The 27081-nt window shown below is 32.8% G+C and overlaps 2 protein-coding genes across 2 annotated transcripts in view; both read left to right on the top strand.

Annotated features, from left to right (window-relative positions):
• The first annotated feature begins 12118 nt into the window (after nucleotides 1–12118).
• LOC127161839 (uncharacterized) lies at nucleotides 12119–17934 on the top strand. Its single transcript, XM_051104594.1, has 7 exons — nucleotides 12119–12222; nucleotides 13203–13269; nucleotides 13495–13691; nucleotides 14216–14370; nucleotides 15128–15591; nucleotides 16891–17099; nucleotides 17393–17934. The coding sequence occupies exons 1-7, from the start codon at nucleotides 12157–12159 to the stop codon at nucleotides 17588–17590; spliced, it is 1356 nt and encodes a 451-aa protein (XP_050960551.1). The 5' UTR covers nucleotides 12119–12156; the 3' UTR covers nucleotides 17591–17934.
• A 7123-nt stretch (nucleotides 17935–25057) lies between these two features.
• Nucleotides 25058–27081, top strand: part of rheb (Ras homolog, mTORC1 binding) — a 24141-nt gene continuing 22117 nt past the window's right edge. Inside the window, exon 1 of the mRNA XM_051104569.1 lies at nucleotides 25058–25318. Within this exon, the coding sequence (XP_050960526.1) occupies nucleotides 25267–25318 (52 nt within the window). The 5' untranslated portion in view covers nucleotides 25058–25266. The remainder of the gene's footprint in view (nucleotides 25319–27081) is intronic.

Below are 27081 nucleotides of genomic sequence, written 5' to 3'. Positions count from 1 at the left end.
CACAGACGTGGTCTCACTGAATGTTATGTTCACTAAAAACAAATTAGTTTATGATAAATTAAACTAATAGAAAATACAGTGACATCATTAGCATTTGCTGCATACATTTTACATATATTGTAATTAATAATGGTAATATGTCGACATACTGAAACCACATAAATCTGATCTGTGATTTATTTAAAGCATTCTTGGTTTCAACAGATAAAGCCTTAGTAAAAAAAAAAAAGCAGAGCGTTTAAGGCATTTTCTCTTATTTATTGAAATATGAAAATATACTTAGAGTATTTAAAAACATTTCTGGATACAGGATAGAGTGGTCGTGTGTTTGTTTTTGATTCACTAAAATGAACTGACTCAAAAGAGTCATTCCTTCATGAACCAGAATCCTCCAGTTGTGCTGTTTGTTTTTGAATCAACAGAAGGAACCGACTCATTTGAATCATTCATTCGTGAATCATATCCTTGTTTTTGAGCCACTTAATCAACCGGATCCTAAGAGTCATTTGTCCGAGAATCAAACTCGTCTTGGAGGCCACAGAGACAAATTAATATAAATTAGTTTCTTGTCATTATTTCCCGGTACATGGTATTGCATCACAAACTCATCATTCACAACTTTTTTTTTCGTGTTTAAGCAGTGTGCACCCACCGAGAGAAGAGAAAAACCTTGTGTCCATCAGAAAGAGATAAAGCAGAATATCTGTCTTGAGGAAACAAAGTAATTGATATAGTCTGACCAGTTCACCTCACCTTGTTTTTTGTAGGTTTATTTATTTATTTTTCTGTTCGTTCTACTTCTCATACTGATCTACTATTTAAGATGATTATTATTCTTCTTCTGAGCCAAATTTCAGTATCTAGCTCCAGATCTTCAGACTGGTCTGACTCGGTGTGCTGTATCTTTTCAGACTGATCCGGCTTACGGTTTTCATAAACCAGACTATCAAAACCACCAAAAACCCCATAGACTTACATTGAGGGAATGTTCAAATGAGCAACACTCTTCAAACTCCAACTGACAAAATTCAAATCTAAACTCCCAGAATCCCTTGAGACTCAATCAAGCTTCCCTTCTATGTTCTATTTCTAATTTAAACTCATTTAAGCTTCCACTCTAATATTTCTAATCTGTCTAGCTATCTAAATCATGCTACAAACATACTAGTAACTTGCTAATCATGTTAACAACATGCTAGTAACAAGCTAACCATGCTAAAACATGTTAACAGCATGTTAAATCATGTAAGCAATGTGTTAAATCATGTTAGCTGCTTTCATACTATTGCAACTGCTTCAAACTTTCAGGCTAGGCTTTCTCAAGACAACTTAAACTTTGTTCTCAAACTTCACTCATCTAGTTTTTATGTATTGTGCGTTTAGAACTTACAGCAGGAGACTTTACTGCTGTAGAAAACAATGTCCGAAGGTAAGAGATAATTTATGCTTTAAACAAATTATTCATTAACTACAGTAATTAATATATTATGAAACTACAGCTTAGATGAATCTGTTTCAGAGCCATATAATTTCTCTATTAATAAAAATCGGTCTCAATAATTGGTCTCATTTCAAGTGATTTTGTCACATTGTCTCTTTTGACAGCCAAGAGGCCGAGGACGACGAAGAGCCTGAAGCAGGAGTCGTTCGATTCGAGCCCCACACATACAGGTGCACATGAAGATCTCTATGATTACATGTGTTCTTTACAAAAATAGGTGTTTGAATTTTCAAATTCTATTATTTAATGCAATACAAATTGTTAAGCAGCTTCATGAAACATGCTATGTTTAAGTAGGATGAGCAAGAAACAAACAAACAAAAAGCTTTTACTTTCCCCAATAATTGAACCCTAGAGGCTGTTAACCTTAAGTAATATTTGGTTTGGTGTTTCAGAGGTTGTGCCCAGTGAACTCTCATGGAGCCCAGAGTTTATCCAGGAGCTTCTTCCGTCTGCGGAGCAAACGGCTCTTCTCTATCATCTGTCTTACTTGTGTCTGGGAAGTTTCCCAAAGCTGGAGCGTCTGATCAGAGAACGAGCTCTTGATGCGCAACTGCTGTTTGGATCCTCTGAAGCTGTTCTGATGAAGGTGAGATTGAATTCATCATGTTCTGCTTTAAATATTATAAAAAGGCTGTCATTATTTAAGTATATATATATACAGTACTGTGCAAAAGTTTTAGGCCACTAGTATTTTCACCAACGAAAAAAGCTTTTTAGACCAAAAACGACTTTAAATGCAAAGGATGCTCACAATGTATGTTGATTTAATTTAGTTACTAGAAGTTCATTGATAAAGACATTATTTTTGACAGCATCCACATTTTACTGCATTTACTTAAGTGCCTGAAACTTTTAATAGTACTGTAGCTTTGTAGATAGGTTTCTTGTGGAGCAAGTTCTGGGTTATTTGTTTTATTGTGTTATTTGTCATATTTTTATTGTGTTTTACATTACAATGTAAAGCACATTAGTCAGCTGTAGTTGTTTAAAATAGTGCTTTATAAATACAGTAAAATCCAGTTTAGATGTTTTTGACATTATGTAAACCGATTCTTAATCTTTTTTCCACCAAAGAATAAAAATGTAGGTAATTGCAACTTTTTCTCCCAGTTGCATGTTTAAATAGATTTATATAACACAATTCTGACTCTTTTTTTTTCAGAATTTGCAAGTGCACTGTAACAAAAAAACTTTAAAAAGTGTTTGTGCTGCTTTAATATTTTAAGTTGAGTCAACATCAAATGTTAAGTTGTACTACATGAAAACATGAAAATTTGAGTTGAGTAAACTTAAAATTTTAAGGCAGCATGAACGTTTACTTTTTAAGTTGAAACATCTTTTTTTACGTTTTTTATTTTTACAGTGTGCATGCGGTCAGGTGTAAAAATGTGGGGGGAAAGATAACATTATAAAACAAATTGCGAAAAAAAATAAAAATAAAGTTTGCACAGAAAAGAACTGCGAGATGTAAATTTAGGGTTGCAAGAAAAATTCAGAATTGTGCATTTATGCAAAACTGTACCTTTTTATATTTTTATTCAGTGGTGCAAGCTTCTACAGACACCAATGCAACGGGCCAACAAATGGTTTTTACAGTTCTTTTATTTTCTCTTTTATTTTCTACGTTTTCTCGTAGTGTGTTGGCACAAGTTCCAACCTGGTTTGCTGATCTGACTGATCTTCAGCTGAAGTTGGCCACTTCCAAAATAGAGCTTGGTGAGAGGCTTTCTGCTCTCTGAAATGATTACAAACATCATCCTGTTTATACGTTCACCACTGAATGGCCTGAAGGCTTACAGTGATTTCTCTTACTTGCTGTATGCTGTTTGTCCAGGTGTGATTCCCAGCCCTGTCCACCTCGATGACGTCCAGCGGTGTCTTTCTCGAATCCAGCAGATTCTGATTCAGCTTCAGAAGTTCTGGGAGAAAGTGGGAACTCTGCTGGACATGCTGAAAGAGAAGACCTTTGTCGGGAAGGATCTCGTTGAGGACCTGGATGAGCTGAAGGAGGAGTTTCTGACCTCCATTGAAACAGCAGGAAAGGTAACGCAGATGTTGAGCAAATGATTCTGGCGATTAATCCCTTCATTAATATGTGTAGATCCATACAGTTTCAATCTCTATATAGTTCTAATAATGCACTCTGACTAATAATGCACAACAGATTTACACTCAAAGACTATTGCGTTATTTTTTTTTAAATTATTATTCTTTTATTTTTAGTCATAATGAACAAATACGACCAAAAAAAAAAAAAAACTAGACTGAAAAGTTTGTAAAAACCAACTAAAACCAGCTAAAAACCAGTTTATAAAAAAACCCAGCTAAAACCAGTTATAAATAAAAACCAGCTAAAACCAATTAAAACAGCTAAAAGCAGCAAAAATAATTAATTTAGCAAAAAAAAAAAAAAATTAAAAACCACCTAAAACCTTTTAATTTAGCGAAACTAGCTAAAAACCTGCTAAAGCAGTGAAACCCAGCTAAATCCAGTTCATTTAGGGAAAACCAGCTTGGTCTAGATAATAACCAGAAGAAAAAAAAACAGTTCATTTAGCAAAAAAAAACAGCAAAAAACAGTTAAAACCAGCTAAAACCAGTTCATTTACAGAAAACCAGCTTAGACCAGATAATAACCAGAAAAAAACAGTTCATTTAGCAAAAGAAACAGCTAAAACCTGTTAAAACCAGCTCAAAAAACAGATGAAATAGTTCATTTAGCAAAAAAAAACAAACAAACAAAAAAAAACAATTGAAAACCAGCAAATCCCAGTTCATTTAGGGAAAACCAGCTTAGACCAGATAATAACCAGAAGAAAAAAAACAGTTAATTTAGCAGAAACCAGCTAAAAACAGTAAAAACCAGCTCAAAAAACAGATCAAATGGTTCGTTTAGCAAAAAACAAACAAAAAAACAAAAATTGAAAACCAGCTAAAACCAGTTAATTTAGGGAAAACCAGCTTGGTCTAGATAATAACCAGAAGAAAAAAAAACAGTTCATTTAGCAAAAACCAGTTAAAACCAGCTAAAACCAGTTCATTTATGGGAAAACCAGCTTAGACAATAATAACCAGAAAAAAACAGTTCATTTAGCAAAAAAAAAACAGCTAAAACCAGTTAAAACCAGCTCAAAAAAGCAGATGAAATAGTTAATTTAGGCAAAAAAAAAAAAAAAAAATGAAAACCAGCTAAAACCAGTTCATTTAGCAAAACCAGTTAAAAACTTACTAAAGCAGTTAAAACCAGCAAATCCCAGTTCATTTAGGAAAAAACTAGCTTAGACCAGATAATAACCAGAAGAAAAAAAAACAGTTAATTTAGCAGAAACCAGCTAAAACCAGTTAAAACCAGCTCAAAAAACAGATGAATAACTTCATTTAGCAAAAAACAAAAAAACAAACAAACAAACAAAAACAATTAAAAACCAGCTAAAACCTTTTAATTTAGCGAAACTAGCTACAAACCAGCTAAAAACCTGCTAAAGCAGTGAAACCCAGCTAAATCCAGTTCATTTAGGGAAAACCAGCTTGGACCAGATAATAACCAGAAGAAAAAAACAGTTCATTTAGCAAAAAAACAGCAAAAAACAGTTAAAACCAGCTCAAAAAACAGATGAAATAGTTCATTTAGCAAAAAAAAAAAAAATTGAAAACCAGCAAATCCCAGTTCATTTAGGGAAAACCAGCTTAGACCAGATAATAACCAGAAGAAAAAAAAACAGTTAATTTAGCAGAAACCAGCTAAAACCAGTAAAAACCAGCTCAAAAAACAGATCAAATGGTTAATTTAGCAAAAAAACAAACAAAAAAACAAAAATTGAAAACCAGCTAAAACCAGTTAATTTAGCAGAAACCAGCTAAAACCAGTTAAAGCCAGCTCAAAAAAAAGATGAAATACTTCATTTAGCAAAAAACAAAAAAAACAAACAAACAAACAAAAAAAACTATTAAAAACCAGCATTTAAAACCTTTTAATTTAGCGAAACTAGCTAAAAACCAGCTAAAAACCTGCTAAAGCAGTGAAACCCAGCTAAATCCAGTTCATTTAGGGAAAACCAGCTTGGACCAGATAATACCCAGAAGAAAAAAAACAGTTCATTTAGCAAAAAAAACAGCAAAAACCAGCTAAAACCAGTTCATTTACAGAAAACCAGCTAAGACCAGATAATAACCAGAAACAAACAGTTCATTTAGCAAAAGAAACAGCTAAAACCTGTTAAAACCAGCTCAAAAAACAGATGAAATAGTTCATTTAGCAAAAAAAAAAAAAAAATTAAAAACTAAAACCTTTAAATTTAGCGAAACTAGCTAAAAACCTGCTAAAGCAGTGAAACCCAGCTAAATCCAGTTCATTTAGGGAAAACCAGCTTAGACCAGATAATAACCAGAAGAAATAAACAGTTTATTTAGCAGAAAACCAGCAAAAACCAGTTAAAACCAGCTAAAACCATTTCATTTATGGAAAACCAGTTTAGACTAGATAATAAACTATTGGTACTAAAATTCATGTTAAACCCCCTTAAGTACAATATTTTTTTCATGCACTTTCATTTTTGTTATTGTGGTACATAACAAAAGACACTACAACAGTAATTTAAAGAAAAAATAAAATATTTTTATATGTAAATTAATTATATTAATATTTATTCATATTTATTATTACTAAAGATTTTAAAGTCCCTTAATTTTGACTTATTTTTTTGTTTCATTTTCTTTATATTAAAATATAAAATATCTAAGTATTACTTAAAGTGTAAAATATCTAAGCATTATTACTATAATAATTTAATATAATTTTTAAATATATAATATTTAAAACTAAAGTATTTAAATATTATCAATGTAACATTATTACTTTAATAATGTAATATTAAAACATAAAATACCCAAAACTCGGAAATATTTAAATATTATTAATCTAACATTATTACTATCATAATTGTATGTTAAAATATAAAATATTTAAAACTCTACAAAATGTAATTATCAATAAAAACAGTTCATTTAGCTAAAACCAGCTCAAAAAACAGATGAAATAGTTCATTTAGTAAAAAACAAAAAAACAACAAAAAAAAAAAAACAATTGAAAACCAGTTAAAACCAGTTCATTTAGGAAAACCAGCTAAAATCTTACTAAAGCAGTTAAAACCAGCAAAACCCAGTTCATTTAGGGAAAATCAGCTTAGACCAGATAATAACCAGAAGAGAAAAAAAAAAAAAAAAAAAAAAACAGTTCATTTAGCAAAAAACAGCAAAAACCAGTTAAAACCAGCTAAAAAGCAGCTAAAATAGTTCATTTAGCAAAAAAAAAAAAAAAGAAAAAAAAGAAAACCAGCTAAAACCAGTTCATTTAGGGAAAACCAGCTTACAGCAGATAATAAACAGAAAAAAAAAAAGTTCATAAAAATGTGAAAAAATTGAAAACCAGCTAAAACCAGTTCATTTATCAAAACCAGCTAAAAACCTATTAAAGCCGTTAAAACCAGCTAAACCCAGTTCATTTAGGGAAAACCAGTGTAGACCAGATAATAACCAGAAGAAAAAAAATAAACTTTCATTTAGCAAAAAACAGCAAAAACCAGTTAAAGAGCAGCTAAAGTCATTTCACTTACCAAAACCAGCTAAAAACCTACTAAAGCAGTTAAAACCAGCTAAAACCATTTCATTTAGGGAAAACCAGCCTACACCAGATAATAACCAGAAAAAAAAGAGTTCATTTAGAGCAAATGTTATTATTTTTCCCCAAGATAAAGTAAGAATATGTATCATGTGACACATTTTCATTCACTCCTTCCTCATAATGAACTTCGAGGGAAGAGTGAATCATTTTGGGACGTCATGAGTTTGTCTGTGTATTTTAGTTCATGTGTTGTGATTAATGGTGTTAATGGCTTTAATCTTCCAGTACTGGCAGGGGTTTGGTGAATGCTGTCAGAAAGCTCAAGGCATCTTCAGTATTCAGTCTAAAGATGCTTATAAGTTCTTGGAGACGAATCCTTCCTCACTGTCAAAGGATGAATGGGAAAAGCAACACAAGTCTGTCATGGAGAAGCTGAATCAGATCAGCCCGGAAGGGGCGTCTCAATTCGCCATCACTGAATAACACACAGAGATCTGATTCATGAATTAACTAATTAATTCATCACTTTCTGCAATGACATTTACTAATGCACACAGATTCTCTGTCATTCTAGTAATGCTTTGTAATGTCTTTACTGCTCTTCTACAAGTTACAATTCAATATGAATATTCATGAAGATCCATGTGGTCTGGCCACATTGCCAAAACAATAAATAAATAATAAATTAAATTAATAAACAAACAAATGGAAAATGTACTGGTTGCCTAATTTTCCATTAACCCTAAAACACAAGTTCAAAATTTAAAATAGAGGTAAAACACTGATGATGATGATGATAATGATAATAATAATAATAATAATAAATAAAACAAAAAAATTCTAAAGTACATAATTTTTATGGATTTTTTACAGTGTATGTCACACAATAAAGACTGTATATATATATACAGGTGCTGGTCATATAATTAGAATATCTTCAAAAAGTTGATTTATTTCACTAATTCCATTCAAGAAGTGAAACTTGTATAATGTATACATTCATTCCACACAGACTGATATATTTCAAGTGTTTATTTATTTTAATTTTGATGATTATAACTGACAACTAATGAAAACCCCAAATTCAGTATCTCAGAAAATTAGAATATTAATTAAGGCCAATACAAAGAAAGGATTTTTAGAAATCTTGTCCAACTGAAAAGTATGAACATGAAAAGTATGAGCATGTACAGCACTCAATACTTAGTCGGGGCTCCTTTTGCCTGAATTACTGCAGCAATGGAGTCGATCAGTCTGTGGCACTGCTCAGGTGTTATGAGAGCCCAGGTTGCTCTGATAGTGGCCTTCAGCTCTTCTGCATTGTTGGGTCTGGCATATCGCATCTTCCTCTTCACAATACCCCATAGATTTTCTATGGCCAATTAAGAACAGGGATACCATGGTCCTTAAACCAGGTACTGGTAGCTTTGGCACTGTGTGCAGGTGTCAAGTCCTGTTGGAAAATGAAATCTGCATCTCCATAAAGTTGGTCAACAGCAGGAAGCATGAAGTGCTCTAAAACATCCTGGTATACAGCTGCGTTGACCTTGGACCTCAGAAAACACAGTGGACCAACACCAGCAGATGACACGGCACCCCAAACCATCACTGACCGTGGAAACTTTACACTGGACCTCAAGCAACGTGGATTCTGTGCCTCTCCTCTCTTCCTCCAGACTCTGGGACCCTGATTTCCAAAGGAAATGCAAAATTTACTTTCATCAGCGAACATAACTTTGGACCACTCAGCAGCAGTCCAGTCCTTTTTGTCTTTAGCCCAGACGAGACGCTTCTGACGCCGTCTGTTGTTCAAGAGTGGCTTGACACAAGGAATGCGACAGCTGAAACCCATGTCTTGCAGACGTCTGTGTGTAGTGGTTCTTGAAGCACTGACTCCAGCTGCAGTCCACTCTTTGTGAATCTCCCCCACATTTTTAAATGGGTTTTGTTTCACAATTCTCTCCACGGTGCGATTATCCCTATTGCTTGTACATTTTTTCTACCACATCTTTTCCTTCCCTTGGCCTCTCTATTAATGTGCTTGGACACAGAACTCTGTGAACAGCAGCCTCCTTCGCAATGACCCTTTGTGTCTTGCCCTCCTTGTGCAAGGTGTCAATGGTCGTCTTTTGGACAAATGTCAAATCAGCATCTTCCTCATGATTGTGTCGCCTACAGATCTAGACTGAGAGACCATTTAAAGGCCTTTGCAGGTGTTTTGAGTTCATTAGCTGATTAGAGTGTGGCACCAGGTGTCTTCAATACTGAACCTTTTCACAATATTCTAATTTTCTGAGATACTGAATTTGGGGTTTTCATTAGTTGTCAGTTATAATCATCAAAATGAAAAGAAATAAACACTTGAAATATATCAGTCTGTGTGGAATGAATGTATACATTATACAAGTTTCACTTCTTGAATGGAATTAGTGAAATAAATCAACTTGTTGAAGATATTCTAATTATATGACCAGCACCTGTATATGTGTGTGTGTGTGTACAAATACATACATGTATACATGTTTAGATAGATATCAGATGATTCAGTAAAGTGAATGCTGAATCAGTGTGCAATTTTTGCATAATACTACATAAAACACACATAATACTAATCTCAACCACTCAGACCCACAAAACACTTACATACAGTACATACAGTTTGACATCTTTAACGACATACACTGCCGGCCAAAATTTTGGAAATTCCCTAGAAATGTGGGTTTTGGACAATATTGGCATGAATCCTTTTTAATTTGTGATCATTTTGCACTGATAAGGGACAACACAAACGATGAAAACATATTTTATTACATAAACTGTTTATACATATACAACAACCTGAAATCCACCATTAGCAGCTACTACAGCTCTGCATAATCTGGGCCTAAATTCATTGTATTCTAAAGCTAAATGGCAATCAGTTAAGGTGTGCCGACCCAAAAATCTTTTAAAACCTGGGCCAAGTTTAAACCAGTAACCAGACATCACAGCTGGCAAAGGGGCATGTCTGACTTTGACATGTATATATTGCCATTATTATGTCATCAGAATTATTATTGCTGGTCTTCAATGATAATCTCAAATTACGTTAATGTATTTGCACCAATGATAAGGATTTATGCTGATATTGTCAAAAACCACACTTTGCCAGGGGTGTTTCCAAACTTTTAGAGGGCAGTGTACACTGATCACGGTACCCATGCACAGTAGCTTGGTTGAGCAACTGCATCACTGGATAACTGTGTATCTGTCACAAATTATCTTTGTATTCTTCTGTATTAATGCAAAGATCACATAATGTCTGTCAGTGTTTTACATCATTCTACAGATTTTCAATCCAAGCCTGATGCAGGGCAGTTCTCCAGGGATGAAGGGCCTGCTGCAGTTTCACCAGTAAAGAAAATGACTAATCACTATTTACTTGGAGGACCACATGCAAGGGACATTTCTGTTTAACTATAGCTTTTTGGTCAAAATGCCCAGCACTAACATAAATGCAACCACTCCATCTTAAACAGAACTATCTAAAATACACTGTACATGCAGTATAAAGGCAAACAAAATGAAAACCTTGTGCATGCTTATCATAAATATCATGGTAATCTGCAGGCAGTTAATCTCAAGTTAATCTTTGAGCCATCTGAACCACCATCAGTCAAATAATGCCAAATCCTGTTATTTTCTCCTTACGAAAACATGTTTGGTAAAATTGCTCAAGAATTGCAGGTAGGAACACAAACTTGGAATTTTTCGTAAGAAATTTCTTAACTTCTTAAGAAAACCAATGTGTATTTGACCTTTGTAAAGGAAATATTATTTTTCCATGTGGGTTATATGTGATTATACATGTCGGGTCATTTTGTATGAGGTACAGAGATTACCTTACATAACCTTATTTAGTTTTTAAAGTGCCCCTATTATGGATTATGAAACCGGCAGCTGCCACTCGTCCTGTCACTGTTCTGTGCGCATGCACTAATTTAAAAAAGCCTTTACTGTCACATGGTTACATTAAAAAATGTTAAGAGAACTCTCCTGCACATTTTGGCGTAAGCCTTCATAAGGGAGAGTAAAACATACACTACCGTACAAAAGTTTGGGGTCAGTACATTTTTATTGTTTATTTTTTTTTCTTTTTTTTTTAAGAAATTAATACTTTTATTCACCAAGGATGTATTAAGTTAATAATTAAAAATTTATTAAAAGTTAATAATAAATAATTTACATTGTTATAAAATATTTATATTTTGAATACACACTTAAATCCTTTTTAAACTTGTTATTCATGAAAGAATCCTGAAAAAAAAAGTCACAGGTTCCAAAAAATATTTGTCAGCACAACTGTTGATATTATCCAACATTGATCATTCTAATAATAAATCCACATATTAGAATGATTTCTGAAGGATCATGTGACACTTAAGACTGGAGTAACAGCTGATAAAAATTCAGCTTTTCATCACAGGAATAAATTATATTTTAAAGTATGTTAAAATAAAAAACATTATTTTATATTGTAAAAACATTTTGCAATATTACTGTTTTTTTCTATATTTTTAATCAAATAAATGCAGCCTTGATGAGCATAAGAGACTCTTTAAAGACTATTACAAGTCTTACTGACCCCAAACTTTTGAACGGTAGTGTATGTATTAGATGTAGGCAGTGTTATGTAATAACACTTGGTTTGAGATACATTTGGAGATTTAAAACAAGTTTTATTTACTATGATTTTAAGAGGATTATTTTCTTCTTAATTTATGTCTTAAACACAACCTTAAGAAGAAAAAAAAACATCTCCAATATAAATGATGTCAGATATTTAAAATGAGCAGGCAGCCTACTGTCCGTTGGTTTAATGGGTCTGTTTTTGCAGCACAGTTATTAAGGGTTATTTTCTTAGGAGAATTCTTAAATCAGATCACTTGAAGACTTTTTTATTTTTTTATTTTATGCAATTATTTTATTTATTTTGGGGCAGTGCCCGGAGTTCGAGAGAAATTCTTCTGAATCACGTGCTTTAAAATGTGTCATGCTGTTGGCTATATATTTGGCTGAAGTGCAGGGAATTTGGACAAGGAAACCCAACACAAAATATGTGAGTATCCAACTTTTCTTTCAGGATTGAATTAGTTTATGATATTTTTTCATGTAAGACATATATGCAGGGATATGTAAGGATATATACAATACAGATTTTGTTAAGTATCAGAAAGTACAGTACTTTTCTAATCAGTTCCAAAATTTGCAAACTCAATTATTAAATTCATTATTACAATATTATATTTGCATACAGTGTTGGAGGTATTACATATTACAAGTAATGCAAGTAAAATCACACGTTACTTTTTAATTTACAAAAAAAACCCGGAGTTATTTAATTTTTTAAGTTAGTAACACCAGTTACTTTTTTTCCCATTTGACTGACAACTTACTTTAGTTTTAGAATAAATATGAACATGCATTAATTCATCTCACACACACAAACACGCACAAAATAAATAAATAAATAATAATAATAAATAGATTAAATTATAAAATACAGATTCGGTATTTCTACTAAATGAATAGGAACAGTGAAATGCAGCTCAGAATGTGACACAAACCTGCAATAGTTAGATATGTAAAATCGTACAAATATCCTTTATGTATTAAATAAGCAAAAATTACTCAAGATATTTTCAGAGTTTTTGCATTTCCTTATTCTGCATACTACTGTACAGACGTGAATTTACTTTCAGATGTTTTTCTTTAGTTACTTTATGTTTATTATAGCAAAAACAGCAAGAGAAATTGTCATCAGATGATGTTAGCAACATGTTGATAGTTCAGATGTCATCATGTATTTTTTTCTTTTCTTTGAGTCTAACCTGTGGTGCAATGCAATGCTTCTACGGACTGAAATCCAGCAGAATTTGAATCATGTATTTTCAAGGATTAAAGAAAAGACGCTAATTTGTGTTTCACACAAACATGAAGAATCAGTGTATGAATCTCAACAATGGTGACGCGCTTCATGCTGCAATGTATTTTGGGTGCATCATACAAAACTCATCCAGGGCATTTGTTGTATTTTAGAGACCTTACAAGGCTTCTCAAGTGTACACTCTGCAGGAAACTATGGCTGAAATCAGGATCTCTCAAGGTGAGAGACACTTTGCTCTTCAGATTCACTCTGCCTAAAATAACAGCTTTTAGAGCAGCTTTAAACTGCAGCTGCAGCTTTAAACACATTCACACACAAATATTTTAACTGAAAGAAGTTTAAACCAGAGCTCAAGAAATTTTACTTCCAGCATTACTGACCCATTCATCCATGACTGAACCCCAGAAGTTGTTAACCATTACTAATGTTTGGTTTGTATCTCAGAGATTGTGGTCATGACTGGTTCCTCATGGAGTCCAGGGTTCGTCCAGGAGCTTCTTCCTTCTGCGGAGCGAACGGCTCTTCTCTATCAACTGTCTTACTTGTGTCTGGGTCAATTCCCAAAGCTGGAGCGTCTGCTGAGGGATCGAGCTCTGGAAACACAAATGCTGTTTGGATCCTCTGAGGCCGTTCTGCTGAAGGTAAGACAGTGTCTAACTAATTCTGCTATTCTGGTCTAAGTGAGGGAGGTGACCAAAACTGAGTGCTGGGTGGGTGATGTCTGGTAATATCTTGAAACATACTTAGACACATTCGATGCAAAACTAGTGTTCCACATGTTGGAATTTATCTTTCTCTAATCTCTGGGTCAAGTTCTCACAAGGTTTATATCTATTAAATCAGTCCGGGAAGACACCCAAAAGGATTATGTTAAACTGAATTTTGAGAAAAACATATATATAAACAACCTAAAGGTCGTTCTATCTTAATATGGAAGTGAAGCAGGGTAAATTCAGAGTAACAAACCAAGCAACAGGCACACAGCAACAAGTTTTTCTGAATATATTTAGCAGCTTCTATAAAAGGCCTTCTTTTTCATTTTTAAAGCAATGTTTATTATTATTATTATTGTTATTGTTGTTGTTATTATTATTATTATTTGATTATTCTAGCATTAATAATAAATTAAATAAATAAATGCTGTTTTGATGCTGTTTTGTTTTAGTGCGTCGGCACGAGTCAAAACCTGGTTTCATCACTGTTCCCAATACTAATGAAGGCGGTTGAAAAGAATAAACCCCTTCTGGCTGTGAAGTACCTGGAGAAAGCCAGAGCATGGATTGATGACATTATTAGAGCCGTTGAGGACATGGTGAATAGGTGAAAACATATATTTCAATATTGGGGGCAACAGAATCATTTTTGACATGTGAAACGTTAATTTCACTGAAGAGCAAAACTGAATAAAATTAAGTGTTTACTTGTTTTCAGAATATATGTGGCAAATTTTCCTTGTTTTAGCTGTTAATTGTAATAAGATTTGTGAGATTTATACTAAAACAAGAAAAAAGGTCTTAAAAAAGGTCTAAAATCTTATTTTAAGTCTTAATTTTGCACCTTATACATGTGACCCTGGACGACAAAACCAGTCTTAAGTATCACAAGTATATTTGTAGTAATAGCCAACAATACATTGTATGGGTCAAATTTATTGATTTTGCTTTCATGCCAAAAATCATTAGGATATTAAGTAAAGATCAAGTTCCGTGAAAAAAAATAGTAAATTTCCTACCGTAAATATATATAAACTTAATTTTTGATTAGTAATATGCATTGCTGTGAACTTCATTTGGACAATTTTAAAGCCGATTTTTTTATAAAATCAATATTTTTATTTATTTATTTATTTATTTTTTACTTTTATCAGATTCCAGATTTTCAAATAGTTGTATCTCGGCCAAATATTGTCATATCCTAACAAACAATACATCAATGTAAAGCTTATTTTTTCATTTTTACATTTGGTTTTGTTGTCCAGGGTCACAAATGTGTAAACAATGCAGCTCTGAATGTCTGTAATGATATACATGAGTCCATTCACTGTATTCAGTCATTTACTTGAATGCACCATTTTCAGGTATGAACAACAAAACCGGAGTGTGGCTTCATGCACCAGTGATGTGATTCAAGAAAAGAAAGAGACAGAAAAACAAAGAACTCAAAAAAGTGAGGAGATGAAGAGTCTGGATACCGCTGTGGGTGATCTTAAGAACGAGCTGGACAAAACTATAAAAGCTATAGAGGAAATTGAGAAAAATATTGAAGAAAAAAACAACGAGCTGCAGAATCACGTCAGAGATGTTTCTAGCAGACGTCATGGTTTGAGTATCCTAGCTGCTTTAGTGCCATTTGTTGGAGCAATTATTAAATCCATTCATGAAGCTGCAACTGCCCCTGGCGCAGCGGCTAAAACTAAAGCTCTGACCTCCGAACTGAACCGTCTCTCCTCTGAAAAGTGCCGTCTGCAAAACCAACACTGGACAATCCAAGTCAAACTGACTGATCTTCAGCTGAAAGTGGCCAACTCCAAAATACAGCTGGGTGAGTTTTTCTTTCGTATTAAACCAGTGTTTAGGAAACAGATCTACTTGACTCAGAGGTGGACTTAACACGTAGTGTTTTGGGGCCCCCAAGCAAATTCCAGGTATGGGGCCCCAACACACAAACTATGTATTGTAACACTTATTTGCTGTCTCATAGCCTGGAGTGTATTTTACCCCTCCACAACTTGTCTATGAGGTTGTGCAATTTCAGTAATTAATTAGTCAAGCTGATGTGTTTCTAAAGCAGCCTTACCTTTTTTGGGGGGATCACAAAAGAGATTATTTTTTTAAAAAAATCATGCTTACACTTGTCCATGTAATGGCGATGAAGTTGGCCATCTTCAACCTTTCGTGGGCTGGGGGCTCCTGGGTTTAAGATTATTCAGGCACTACAAATTGCCTCAACTACACTACCGTTCAAAAGTTTGGGGTCAGTAAGACTTGTAATAGTCTTTAAAGAGTCTCTTATGCTCATCAAGGCTGCATTTATTTGATTAAAAATATAGAAAAAAAACAGTAATATTGCAAAATGTTTTTACAATATAAAATAATGTTGTTTATTTTAACATACTTTAAAATAGAATTTATTCCTGTGATGAAAAGCTGAATTTTCATCAGCTGTTACTCCAGTCTTAAGTGTCACATGATCTTTCAGAAATCAATGTAATAAGCAGATTTATTATTAGAATGATCAATGTTGGATAATATCAACAGTTGTGCTGACAAATAATTTTTAGAACCTGTAATTTTTTTTTTTCAGGATTCTTTCATGAATAACAAGTTTAAAAAGTACAGTGTTTATTCAAAATATAAATATTTTATAACAATGTAAAGTATTTATTATTAACTTTTAATAAACTTTTAATTATTAACTTAATACATCCTTGGTGAATAAAAGTATTAATTTCTTTAAAAAAAAGAAAAAGAAAAAGAAAAAAAGAAACAATAAAAATGTACTGACCCCGAAATTTTGAACAGTAGTGTACATACCACAAAAATACCACAAAAAAGTAAACTATGCTTTGTTGTTCCTAGAAAAATAATATGCAACATGTCTAGCCTAGTCCAAGTTTAGAGGTCATATTAAACAGCCAGTAATATACAATGCAATACAGGAGGTTCTCTCTCAGGCAAAACAAAATGGTTATCAAAGATATAAATCGTTATTATACTTGTTCTGGAAAAAAGTGATATCGGGACACATCCATACTGCTTACATGTTCACCAGTTAATGTTTAAACAGTCTTAAATGGGCTCACAATCCTCTCTCATAAGAATCTGCTGTATGTTTGTCCAGGTGTGATTCCCAGCCCTGTTCACCTGGAGGAGGTTCAGAAATGTCTTTCTCAAATTCAGCAAATTCTGATTCAGCTTAAAAAGTTCTGGGAGAAAGTGGGATCTCTGTTGGACTCACTGAAAGAGAAGACTTTTGTTGGAGAGGATCTCATTGATGACCTTGAGGAACTTAAGGAGGAGTTTCTGATCTCTATTGAAACAGCAGGAAAGGTAATGAGTATTTGTTTGTTTTTGATGCCATGTGTTTTATCTTTCTTGAGTGATTTACTGAGACTACATAGTTAACGGTTATTGTTGTACATTGTGCAAGACAACTTGCAAAATAGTAAAACTAACATGACAAAGAATCGTGATGAAACCGTGAGTCGTGATATTTCTGAAAGCAATCGTGATACAATATTTTACCCATATCGCCCACCCCTACCTGTCTAATCAGTTAATTTTTTTAATAACCTTCTTTACAATGTGAGTCATTTTATTCTTTTGTGCCTTTAATCTTTTAGCACTGGCAATCATTCGGTGCATGCTGTCAGAGAGCAAGTGGCATCTTCAGCGTTCAGTCTAGGGATGCATATAAGTTCCTGGAGACTGATCCTTCCACACTCTCAGAAGCTGAATGGAAAGAGCAATATGAGTCTATCATGGAGAAGCTGAAGCAGATCACCCCTCTGGGTCCATCTGTACCTGCCATCGCTGAGTAGAAAACTGATGCTTCCTTCACACTAAAAGGAACACTTCACTTTTGAATCCATTAACAAAAAAGTGCTATTTTCAAAAAAAAAAAAGTGGAGTGTACCTTTAACATTTAATACATACAGATTCTCTTTGGCAATTTTTGCTTTAGCTACTCTGCATTACATACACATTTCTTCATTTTAATTACAGTTCAATAGAAACATTCTTTAGTGGGCTAATGTTCTTTCTCTTACTCAGTCGTATCTATAATGAAAATGGCTTTGTGGTGTGCAGTGTAAGTGCTCTGGCCACATGAATAATATCCATGTTACACAATACAGACAAAAACATTAAACATTTCATTGTCATTCAAAAGTATTGTCTAATGTTTCACAGTAAATGGGATACCAATCATAGGTCAAAACAGAAACTGAATTGGTCATTTTGGTATCTATTACTATTATTTGATACGTATAAGAACATACTGGTTGCTTGAGTGGTAAGCTTGAAGTGTCAAGGTTTAGCTTTTAGCACATTTGCCCCTGTTAGTTGTACACTACTTTCATGTGCTGTCAGAATTATCAAAAAAATGAGTTTCCTTGTCAAAACTTAAACACAAACGGCCTCTCAGAGATCATTTTAATACCCAAGTTTCAGAGTTGAGCGCAACATAAACTTTAAACATGGTGGAGCTGTATTGACCCACATCTACATTGCTTTAGGTATAAAAATAAGCATGATGCATGTTTTTTTATAGATTTTACACAGCAAGAACAGCATTTATCTAACCAAAATTACAGAATCTAGATGGCACTGTGAATTATACAAGTGTGAAGGAAATGTTTATACGTTTGTAAACAAAATGGACAATACAATTCATTCAAAATCCTTTGGATATTGACTAAATATCTTCAGTATATTTTGGTTTCAATAATTTTACCAATAAGTACTGTAACAATATTCTAGATAAGTATTAGGAAGCAGTGAGTTAGTCTGACCCCTTTTCCGGCACCAATAAGATTGTTGGTTGTTGATGATGTCATCAACTGTGCAGGGCTGCATTTATCCCAGACAAAACGATGCAAAACGTTTATTAAACGGAAACAATGGTGCGTTGAACACCCTGTTCTGATACGCAAGAGCTGCAGTTATGGCAGCTGAGAAGGCCATTCTTTGTGTTCTTTTTGAAGAATGTTCGGAGCCTGTTGAAATCGGTATAAATACACGTTTAATACTGCAGAATTTGCTTAATGTTACAGCCACTGCCCTTGGCGTCCAGAATAAAAGAGAACATCCCAATCGAGTGAAGGGATTTGTGGAAACTGTGGTTCTTAATTATTATGATCCAACATTTGCCTCGCATTTCAGGTGAAGGACAATCCACTTCTTACTTCTTATGGTTTATGTACATGTTGTTGCTGATTGGGCTGATATTTTTAACACACACACCAAACAAGAGAAAACGTGTCTCAAACCCCATTGTACACTGTTTTCAACCCGGAAACCGTAGCAAAACGGTTTTGCTGAGTTAGATGTGTTCCTGGGTCAGCATATGTTGTTGACCCTGGAACAACATTTTAATCCAAAAATTTAATCTTGACCACATCCCTACACCTAAACCTAACCTTACCCATGAGTAAGCAGAGGAAATCAGAGGAAATAATAGATGAATCACACTGGTGTACAAGCACCAAACACTGATTGTAAGCCTAAACTTCACAAAAACTGTAAGCTGATTTTTTTAAATCCGATTGGTTAATCACAATGTTGTTCCAGGGTCAACAAAGATGTTGATCCAGAAACATGTCGTACTTGGTAAAATCAGGTTCTGCTGCCCTGCGTGAATTATTACTGTGTGTGATGAGTTGAGATGCTCTTCTGGGAAGTTTCTTATGCAAAAACGATCAGTCCTCTTCAGCATTCTTCATAGCAAACTGTGTGCGCTGCTTCAAGCGAGCAACCGTACATTTGTGTTGTGTTTTACGTTTTTTTTTAATACTCATTTTTTCTTCATTCATGCATTCATTTATCATCAGTGTTGGGAAGGTTACTTTGGAAATGTAATAGGTTACAGATTACAAGTTACTTGATTTAAAATGTAATAAGTAACTTTTCAATTACTTTATTAATATAACTTATTACTTTTAATTACTTTTTGATTACTTTTCTAAATTTCTAATATTTTCAACTGTTAATCATTTTAAAACATTTAAACCAGGCAGAGTTAACCTAAAACACTGATTACTGTCAGACTTTCACAATCCTTTATCACTTGAATTAAGATTAAAAGTAAGGGATAATATACAACTTTATTTTACGATAACAACTAAATGTACATTATCTCACTTATTACACAGCTGCTTGATGATTATTTAGATGTTTCATGTCAAAATTATTAGACACGAAACACTGATCTGAGTTGAAATATTTGAATGCAAAAGCTTCCATGAAGAAATCAGTTGCTAGTAAACAACAAGTTCAAACTAGACATTTTAGGGACACAGTGCAGTCACACCAGTTTTCTTACACAACATTTCACCACATAAATAATTAAGTATTAGTACTAGTTTGTTAGTTATCTTATAATCCATTACAATGTACAAAAAAAATAAATAAATAAATAAAACAAAAGATCAAGTCCACGATACCAGGATGACAGAATTAAGAAATTGTTCACATAATATTGAATCAAGCTTTAATATTTTATTAGCTAACAAAACGCAAAGCTTCCGCCAAGAAAGATTATCAAGCATATAGCACAGATTTTTTTTAACTTATATTTTTGGGCTTTTTATGCCTTTCATTGTGATAGAACAGTAGAGAGATGACAGGAAAGAGGGGAGCGGGAGCGGCAAAGGATCTTGAGACGGGAATTTAACTCGGGTCACCGTGAGCACAGTTGTGATAAAAGTCATAACAAGATCATAACATAAATAACATCATAACAAGAAATAGTTTAATAGCTATGATACTGGGTTTGAAATCAAATGTTTGCATAGTTAAAAACGATCATCTAACAACGTCTTGGAAAAAACCCTATGATTTTCCAGATCTGGGCCACTAAAGTGGCCATAATTCTTTGCTGCATTTGGGCCGAGTGTAACTGCTTGCTTGGCCCAGAGCTGGGCCAGATGTCAATTGCTATGTGAGAACAATGTCCAGCAGAATCCTTCTCAAATCCAACATATTCTGGTTCAGCTTGAGAACTTTTGGGTGCAAATGCAAACTGGGAAGTATTTGACTCTGTATACCTGGATGAGCTAAAGGGGGAGTTTCTGACGTCAATTAAAGATGCTGAAAAGGTTACATGTTGAGTAAATGTTGCGTAAATGATGGAATTTGATTATGCATTTGATTAACAGATGAGTTTGTGTCTGAAATCACCCCATTTTTTCTATATGATGCATAATTTCATTCCTTATATAATTTTTATAAAGAGATTTTCTGCCCATAATGCAGTCTGATTAGCCTAGTGCAAAACAGAAACTTGTTAATTCCATAATGTCCAGCATCCAAAGCAGAGAGTAGAGTCAATGTCAGACAATATACACAGTAGAGATGTAAGACAAACATTTCTTTGTTTGGAAAGCAAAAGAAAACAGAATGTCTAATTTTGGTTATTACTATTACTTGATTCATAGAAGATACAAACAGGATAAAAAACCTGTAAGCCTCACTCTCTACTGATAATCTGTTTATTCTGTACAAATAATAATAATAAAAGCTTATCAACTTGTATATTACTGATATTTTATTACACAAGATGTTAAGAACCTGATTTTTTATTTTAATTTTTTAAATCTGCGTACTTTTACTCTATTCTATGCCATTCTGTAGTATAATAATAGTGTGAGTTGAAAATTCCAGAAAAAAAAAGTGCACATCGAAACCCTGAATGACACACTTTTAAATGGACGGAAAAATAAATAAATAAATTGACGCCAATAGCCTCGTTTGCGCTGCGGGCGTCCCGAGTTCGAATCCCGGCTCGTGGACCTTTCCCAGTCCCACCCCCTTCTCTCGCTCCCACTTCGCTTCCTGTCTTACCTACACTAAATAAAGGCATAAAACACCAAATATAAAATTTGAAAAACAAACAAACATTTTTTTAATACTCTACATGCTGCATAGCCAGTATTTCATTTGGGACACAACTCTTGAAATGGTCGAAATGTTAAAGACTTTTATTTTTGTGTCTTCAGCCAAAGTGTTCTTGTAGTGCTCAGTTTTGACATGATGCTATTTTTCTTTCTCTATAGCCATTGGTCACATTGCATTTAGAACTCAGCTGACTGACTCAAAAATGTCACTTTAATGAAAACTGAACAAAATGCCAATCAGCATAGCTTTCAATGAGATGCTGCTGAACTGCTTTCTCCATAATAGCCGTTCCAAACGGTGCACCAAATCAAATGAAAGCGTTGTAAGTCTGTTTGTCCAGAAGAGGGCAGCAGAGACTGACATTTATGCTTTTTAATCAATTGAAAATAACGAGCAGGTTTGTGTTGTAACCTCACGAAGTATTTCTTTTCTGTAGTATTTCTGTCCATAGAGTATTTGACTTTAATAAATCTGCTCGGGTAAAAATCAGTCCCTTCAGTTTCATTAATATCACTAAAGACAATTCATCCATGATAATACTCATACAAACTGATGTTGGCACTTCTGTTTTACCCACAAAAATGATGTCATTTATTACAGGACGACGTAATCATAAAAGTGGTTAAGAGGCAAAAACATGCACCATATGTAATTAAATAACAGTTACTTTTGAAAAATGCCAGTGATTACAAAGGGAATTACATCTGAATTTTTTCACACACACTTACAGATTTAATTGACTTCTTTTAAATTGCATTGACTTCTCTAAAATGAGACACCAATGTTTCAGGAGTTTAGGACACAGAATAGGACACATGATTATTCAATAACAGTTTTATTTCCTATTTGGGTTTATGCATAAACTTTATTTTTTAAGATTGTTTTTTTCCAAGGCACTGTTAAATGTTAGTGTTTTCTGTCATAACTATACAAACATTTGATTTCAAACCCAGTATCACAGCTATTAAACTATTTCTTGTTATGATGTTATTTATGTTATGATATTGTTATGATGTTATTTATGTTATGATCTTGTTATGATGTTATTTATGTTATGATCTTGTTATGATGTTATTTATGTTATGATCTTGTTATGACATATAGCACAACTGCGCTCACGGTGACCCGAGTTCGAATCCCGTCTCGAGGTCCTTTGCAGATCTCGTTCCCCTCTCTCCTCCAGCTCTTTCCTGTCATCTCTCTACTGTTCTATCACAATAAAAGGCATAAAAAGCCCAAAAATATAAGTAAAAAAAAAAAAAAAAGTCTGAATTTGTGGTGGCTGTGCTTTAAATTAAATTATTACACAGCTCAGGCTCATTCGGGGCAACTTAAGTCATAATTTTTCTTGGCGGAAGCTTTGCGTTTGGTTAATTAATAAAATATTAAAGCTTAATTCAATATTATGTGGACAATTTCTTAATTCTGTCATCCTGGTATCGTGGACTCACTCTATTGTTTCATACAGACGCAGCTGCTGCCATTTTTTTTTTTTTTTTTTTGTACATTGTAATGGATTATAAGATAACTAACAAACTAGTACTAATACTTAATTATTTATGTGGTGAAATATTGTGTAAGAAAACTGGTGTGACTGCACTGTGTCCCTAAAATGTCTAGTTTGAACTTGTTGTTTTCTAGCAACTGATTTCTTCATGGAAGCTTTTGCGTTCAAATATTTCAGCTCAGATCAGTGTTTCATGTCTAATAATTGTGACACGAAACATCTAAATAATCATCAAGCAGCTGTGTAATAAGTGAGATAATGTACATTCAGCCAGTTGTTATCACAAAATAAAGATGTATATTATCCCTTACTTATTATAATCTTAATTCAAGTGATAAAGGATTGTGAAAGTCTGACAGTAATCAGTGTTTTAGGTTAACTCTGCCTGGTTTAAATGTTTCAAAATGATTAACAGTTGAAAATATTAGAAAATTAGAAAAGTAATCAAAAAGTAATTAAAAGTAATGTTACATTAATAAAGTAATTGAAAAATTACATTTTAAATCAAGTAACTTGTAATCTGTAACCTATTACATTTCCAAAGTAACCTTCCCAACACTGTTTGTGTCAATAGATTTCAATTACAATACATGTTTTTAAAAGCCATTTTCTCAAAATAAGAACCAAACTTTACATTTTTATTCTTGTCTATATCCTGAAGGATTTTTCAGAGGGATTGGTTCATATATAATTTGCTTGATTTTATACAAGTTTAATCCCCACAAAAAACTGTAAAAATATATTGTTTTCTGTCTGTTCTAAGTATTTTCTGAATTATGGAATGACTAAATGAGATTCCCACAAAATTCCCACTGTAAGAACATTTGACAATATGTCAAAAAATGAAACTGACTTCATCCAGTGTTTAGATTTTTGTACTAGAAATTTATGCAGATTTCATTCAATAATGCCTCATTTGCATATTTAACCCTAATTTTTTTTTTTTTAGAAAACTTGTAATGCAAAAATGTTTGCAATTATCAATGTAATCAATCAACTGGATAAGGCAAAAACTATTAGTTTTTTTTTTTTTTTTTTACCATATTCACCTGCAGTGAATAGAAAACGTGTGTTTTTTTATACATACACTACCGTTCAAAAGTTTGGGGTCAGAACATTTTTATTGTTTCTTTTTTTTTTTTTTAAGTAATTAATACTTTTATTCACCAAGTATTGCATTAAGTTAATAATTAAAAGTTTATTAAAAGTTAATAATAAATAATTTACATTGTTATAAAATATTTATATTTTGAATAAACACTGTACTTTTTAAACTTGTTATTCATGAAAGAATCAAAAAAAAAAAAAAAATTACAGGTTCCAAAAAATATTTGTCAGCACAACTGTTGATATTATCCAACATTGATCATTCTAATAATAAATCTGCATATTAGAATGATTTCTGAAGGATCATGTGACACTTAAGACTGGAGTAACAGCTGATAAAAATTCAGCTTTTCATCACAGGAATAAATTCTACTTTAAAGTATGTTAAAATAAAAAACATTATTTTATATTGTAAAAACATTTTGCAATACTACTGTTTTTTTTCTATATTTTTAATCAAATAAATGCAGCCTTGATAAGCATAAGAGACTCTTTAAAGACTATTACAAGTCTTACTGACCTCAAACTTTTGAACGGTAGTGTATATTTTGTTTTAATTTTGTTGTCATATTATGGTTACATTTCGTTTTAAACGTTTCAAGCCTGTAAATCGCATGTGAATGTGTTAAATCCAGCGTCTCATGATTGACAACCGCAGTCATCCAATCGCATTCGCACTTCTAGAACCGTTGTGTCCCGCTCAGCCAATCGCTGTGCGATTAACAGCGACGCGTCCCGCCCCTCAGGCCGAGCTCCGCCAATCCCCCGCGCTCATTCTTGCATAATTAACGCAGGTTTGCGGTGGGCAGTGACGCAGAGTCTGAGACTTTCCTCGTAATTGATCAAAAATACTCGCTTGATTCGGCGGAACGGGTTTAATCCTCCCCTCCTTTAATCTTCACGACGTTGAATCTCAACACAGCATCAAATCCATGTGATTTCGGCCTCTTACATGTGGATGTTGATGTGGTAGGGAATAAATAAAAGATGCCGCAGCCGAAATCGCGAAAGATCGCCGTCCTGGGCTACAGATCCGTCGGTAAGTGTCTGGATGCGCAGTTTTATCAGATTTCTCAATTTCCCCGCATGCATGAGATTCGTGCGCGCTCGCGTGAGCTGAATGTGACCTCGCGCGCGCGCTGCATCCTCCTCACCGCATGCATTTAACACGAGCTGATGTGTGCATGCTTTGTGACATACGAGATCGTCAAACACACCCTGCATCCTCATGCATTTCATGGCAAACTTGTGTTTAGGATGTGAATGCTGCTCTGCAGATGCGCGCAGGCCTCAGATCAGTGTCATTATGTTTCATGCGTTTTCATTCTGTGTGTGTGTTCAGATCTTCTATACATATGTCAGCACTTTACACACGCCTGTTTTCATTTAGAGGAGCTCCAGGATTTTATATTGGATGCCACGGGCCCCAAATATGATCAGGATCATGCAAAAGACCCTCAACTTAATATTTAAAATGCAGCTAAATATTAACTATATACTATATAGGGCATGTTATACCAGTATGATATTAAATTATAATTCCTATTTATTCTTTTGTTAAGATTTATTTGCTAGTACTGCACCGTTCAATGTGTTTTATAGATTTATTATTTATTTAATAATTATTGTTGACTATTTTTAATTGTAATAATACAAATGTATTATTTAATTATTTAATTTTATATTTATATTTTATTATTATTATATATTTTTTTACATTTTACATTTTACCCGTTTTTTTCCCCTAAACTCCTGATTTGTAAACTGAATTATACATTAAATCTGAACCATTCATAGCAACACTTAAAAAGCAGCTAAATACTATATACTATATACTATATAGGGCATATTATACCAGTATGATATTAAATTATAATTCCTATTTATTCTTTTGTTAAGATTTATTTGCTAGTACTGTACCGTTCAATGTGTTTTATAGATTTATTATTTATTTAATAATTATTGTTGACTTTTTAATTGTAATAATACAAATGTATTATTTAATTATTTATTTTAATATTCATATTTTATTATTATTAATATTTTTTTACATTTTACCCGTTTTTTTCCCCTAAACTCCTGATTTGTAAACTGAATTATACATTAAATCTGAACCATTCATAGCAACACTTAAAAAGCAGCTAAATACTATATACTATATACTATATAGGGCATATTATACCAGTGTAATATTATATTTAGAACATTATAGTTCATGTATAATAAGTTCATGTTTTGTAAAGCTTTTCTATTTGTTATAAAAGTACTGCACCGTTCAGTGCGTTTTATAGATTTATTATTTATTTAAAAATTATTGTTGACTTTATTTTTAATTGTAATGATACAAATGTATTATTTAATTATTTATTTTAACCGAATTATTATTTATTTTATTATTAATTTTTTTATCATTATTATTCATTTTTACATTTTAAGTTTTTTTCCTAAACTTTTTAAATTAGATTTATTATTTATTTTAAAAAATATTATTGACTATTTTTAATTGTAATAATAAAATGTATTATTTAATTATTTATTTTAGTATTCATATTTTATTATTATTAATAAGATTAAAGACTAAAAACTCCTGATTTATAAATTGAATTAATACATAAAATTTGAATCATTCATAGCAACACTTAAAAAGCAGCTAAATATTAACTACATACATTATAGGGCATATTATACCAGTATGATAATAGATTTAGAAAAATTATAGTTCATATTTATTCTGTTTTGTTAAGATCTATTTGTTATATAAGTACTGTACCGTTCATTGTGTTTTATAGATTTATTATTTAT

This window comes from Labeo rohita, unplaced genomic scaffold (genome assembly GCF_022985175.1).
Source record: "Labeo rohita strain BAU-BD-2019 unplaced genomic scaffold, IGBB_LRoh.1.0 scaffold_75, whole genome shotgun sequence".
Classification (NCBI taxonomy): domain Eukaryota; kingdom Metazoa; phylum Chordata; class Actinopteri; order Cypriniformes; family Cyprinidae; genus Labeo; species Labeo rohita.
This window is presented reverse-complemented; position numbering and strand designations above follow the sequence as displayed.

What these genes read in the sequence shown, in the direction of transcription:
- LOC127161839 (XM_051104594.1), top strand. Translation starts at nt 12,157, where the DNA reads ATGCTGTTGGCTATATATTTGGCTGAAGTGCAGGGAATTTGGACAAGG. An exon ending in GTTGAGGACATGGTGAATAG is followed by an intron (nt 14,371 to 15,127) that starts GTGAAAACATAT and finishes CACCATTTTCAG; the next exon opens with GTATGAACAACAAAACCGGA. An exon ending in CTATTGAAACAGCAGGAAAG is followed by an intron (nt 17,100 to 17,392) that starts GTAATGAGTATT and finishes TTAATCTTTTAG; the next exon opens with CACTGGCAATCATTCGGTGC.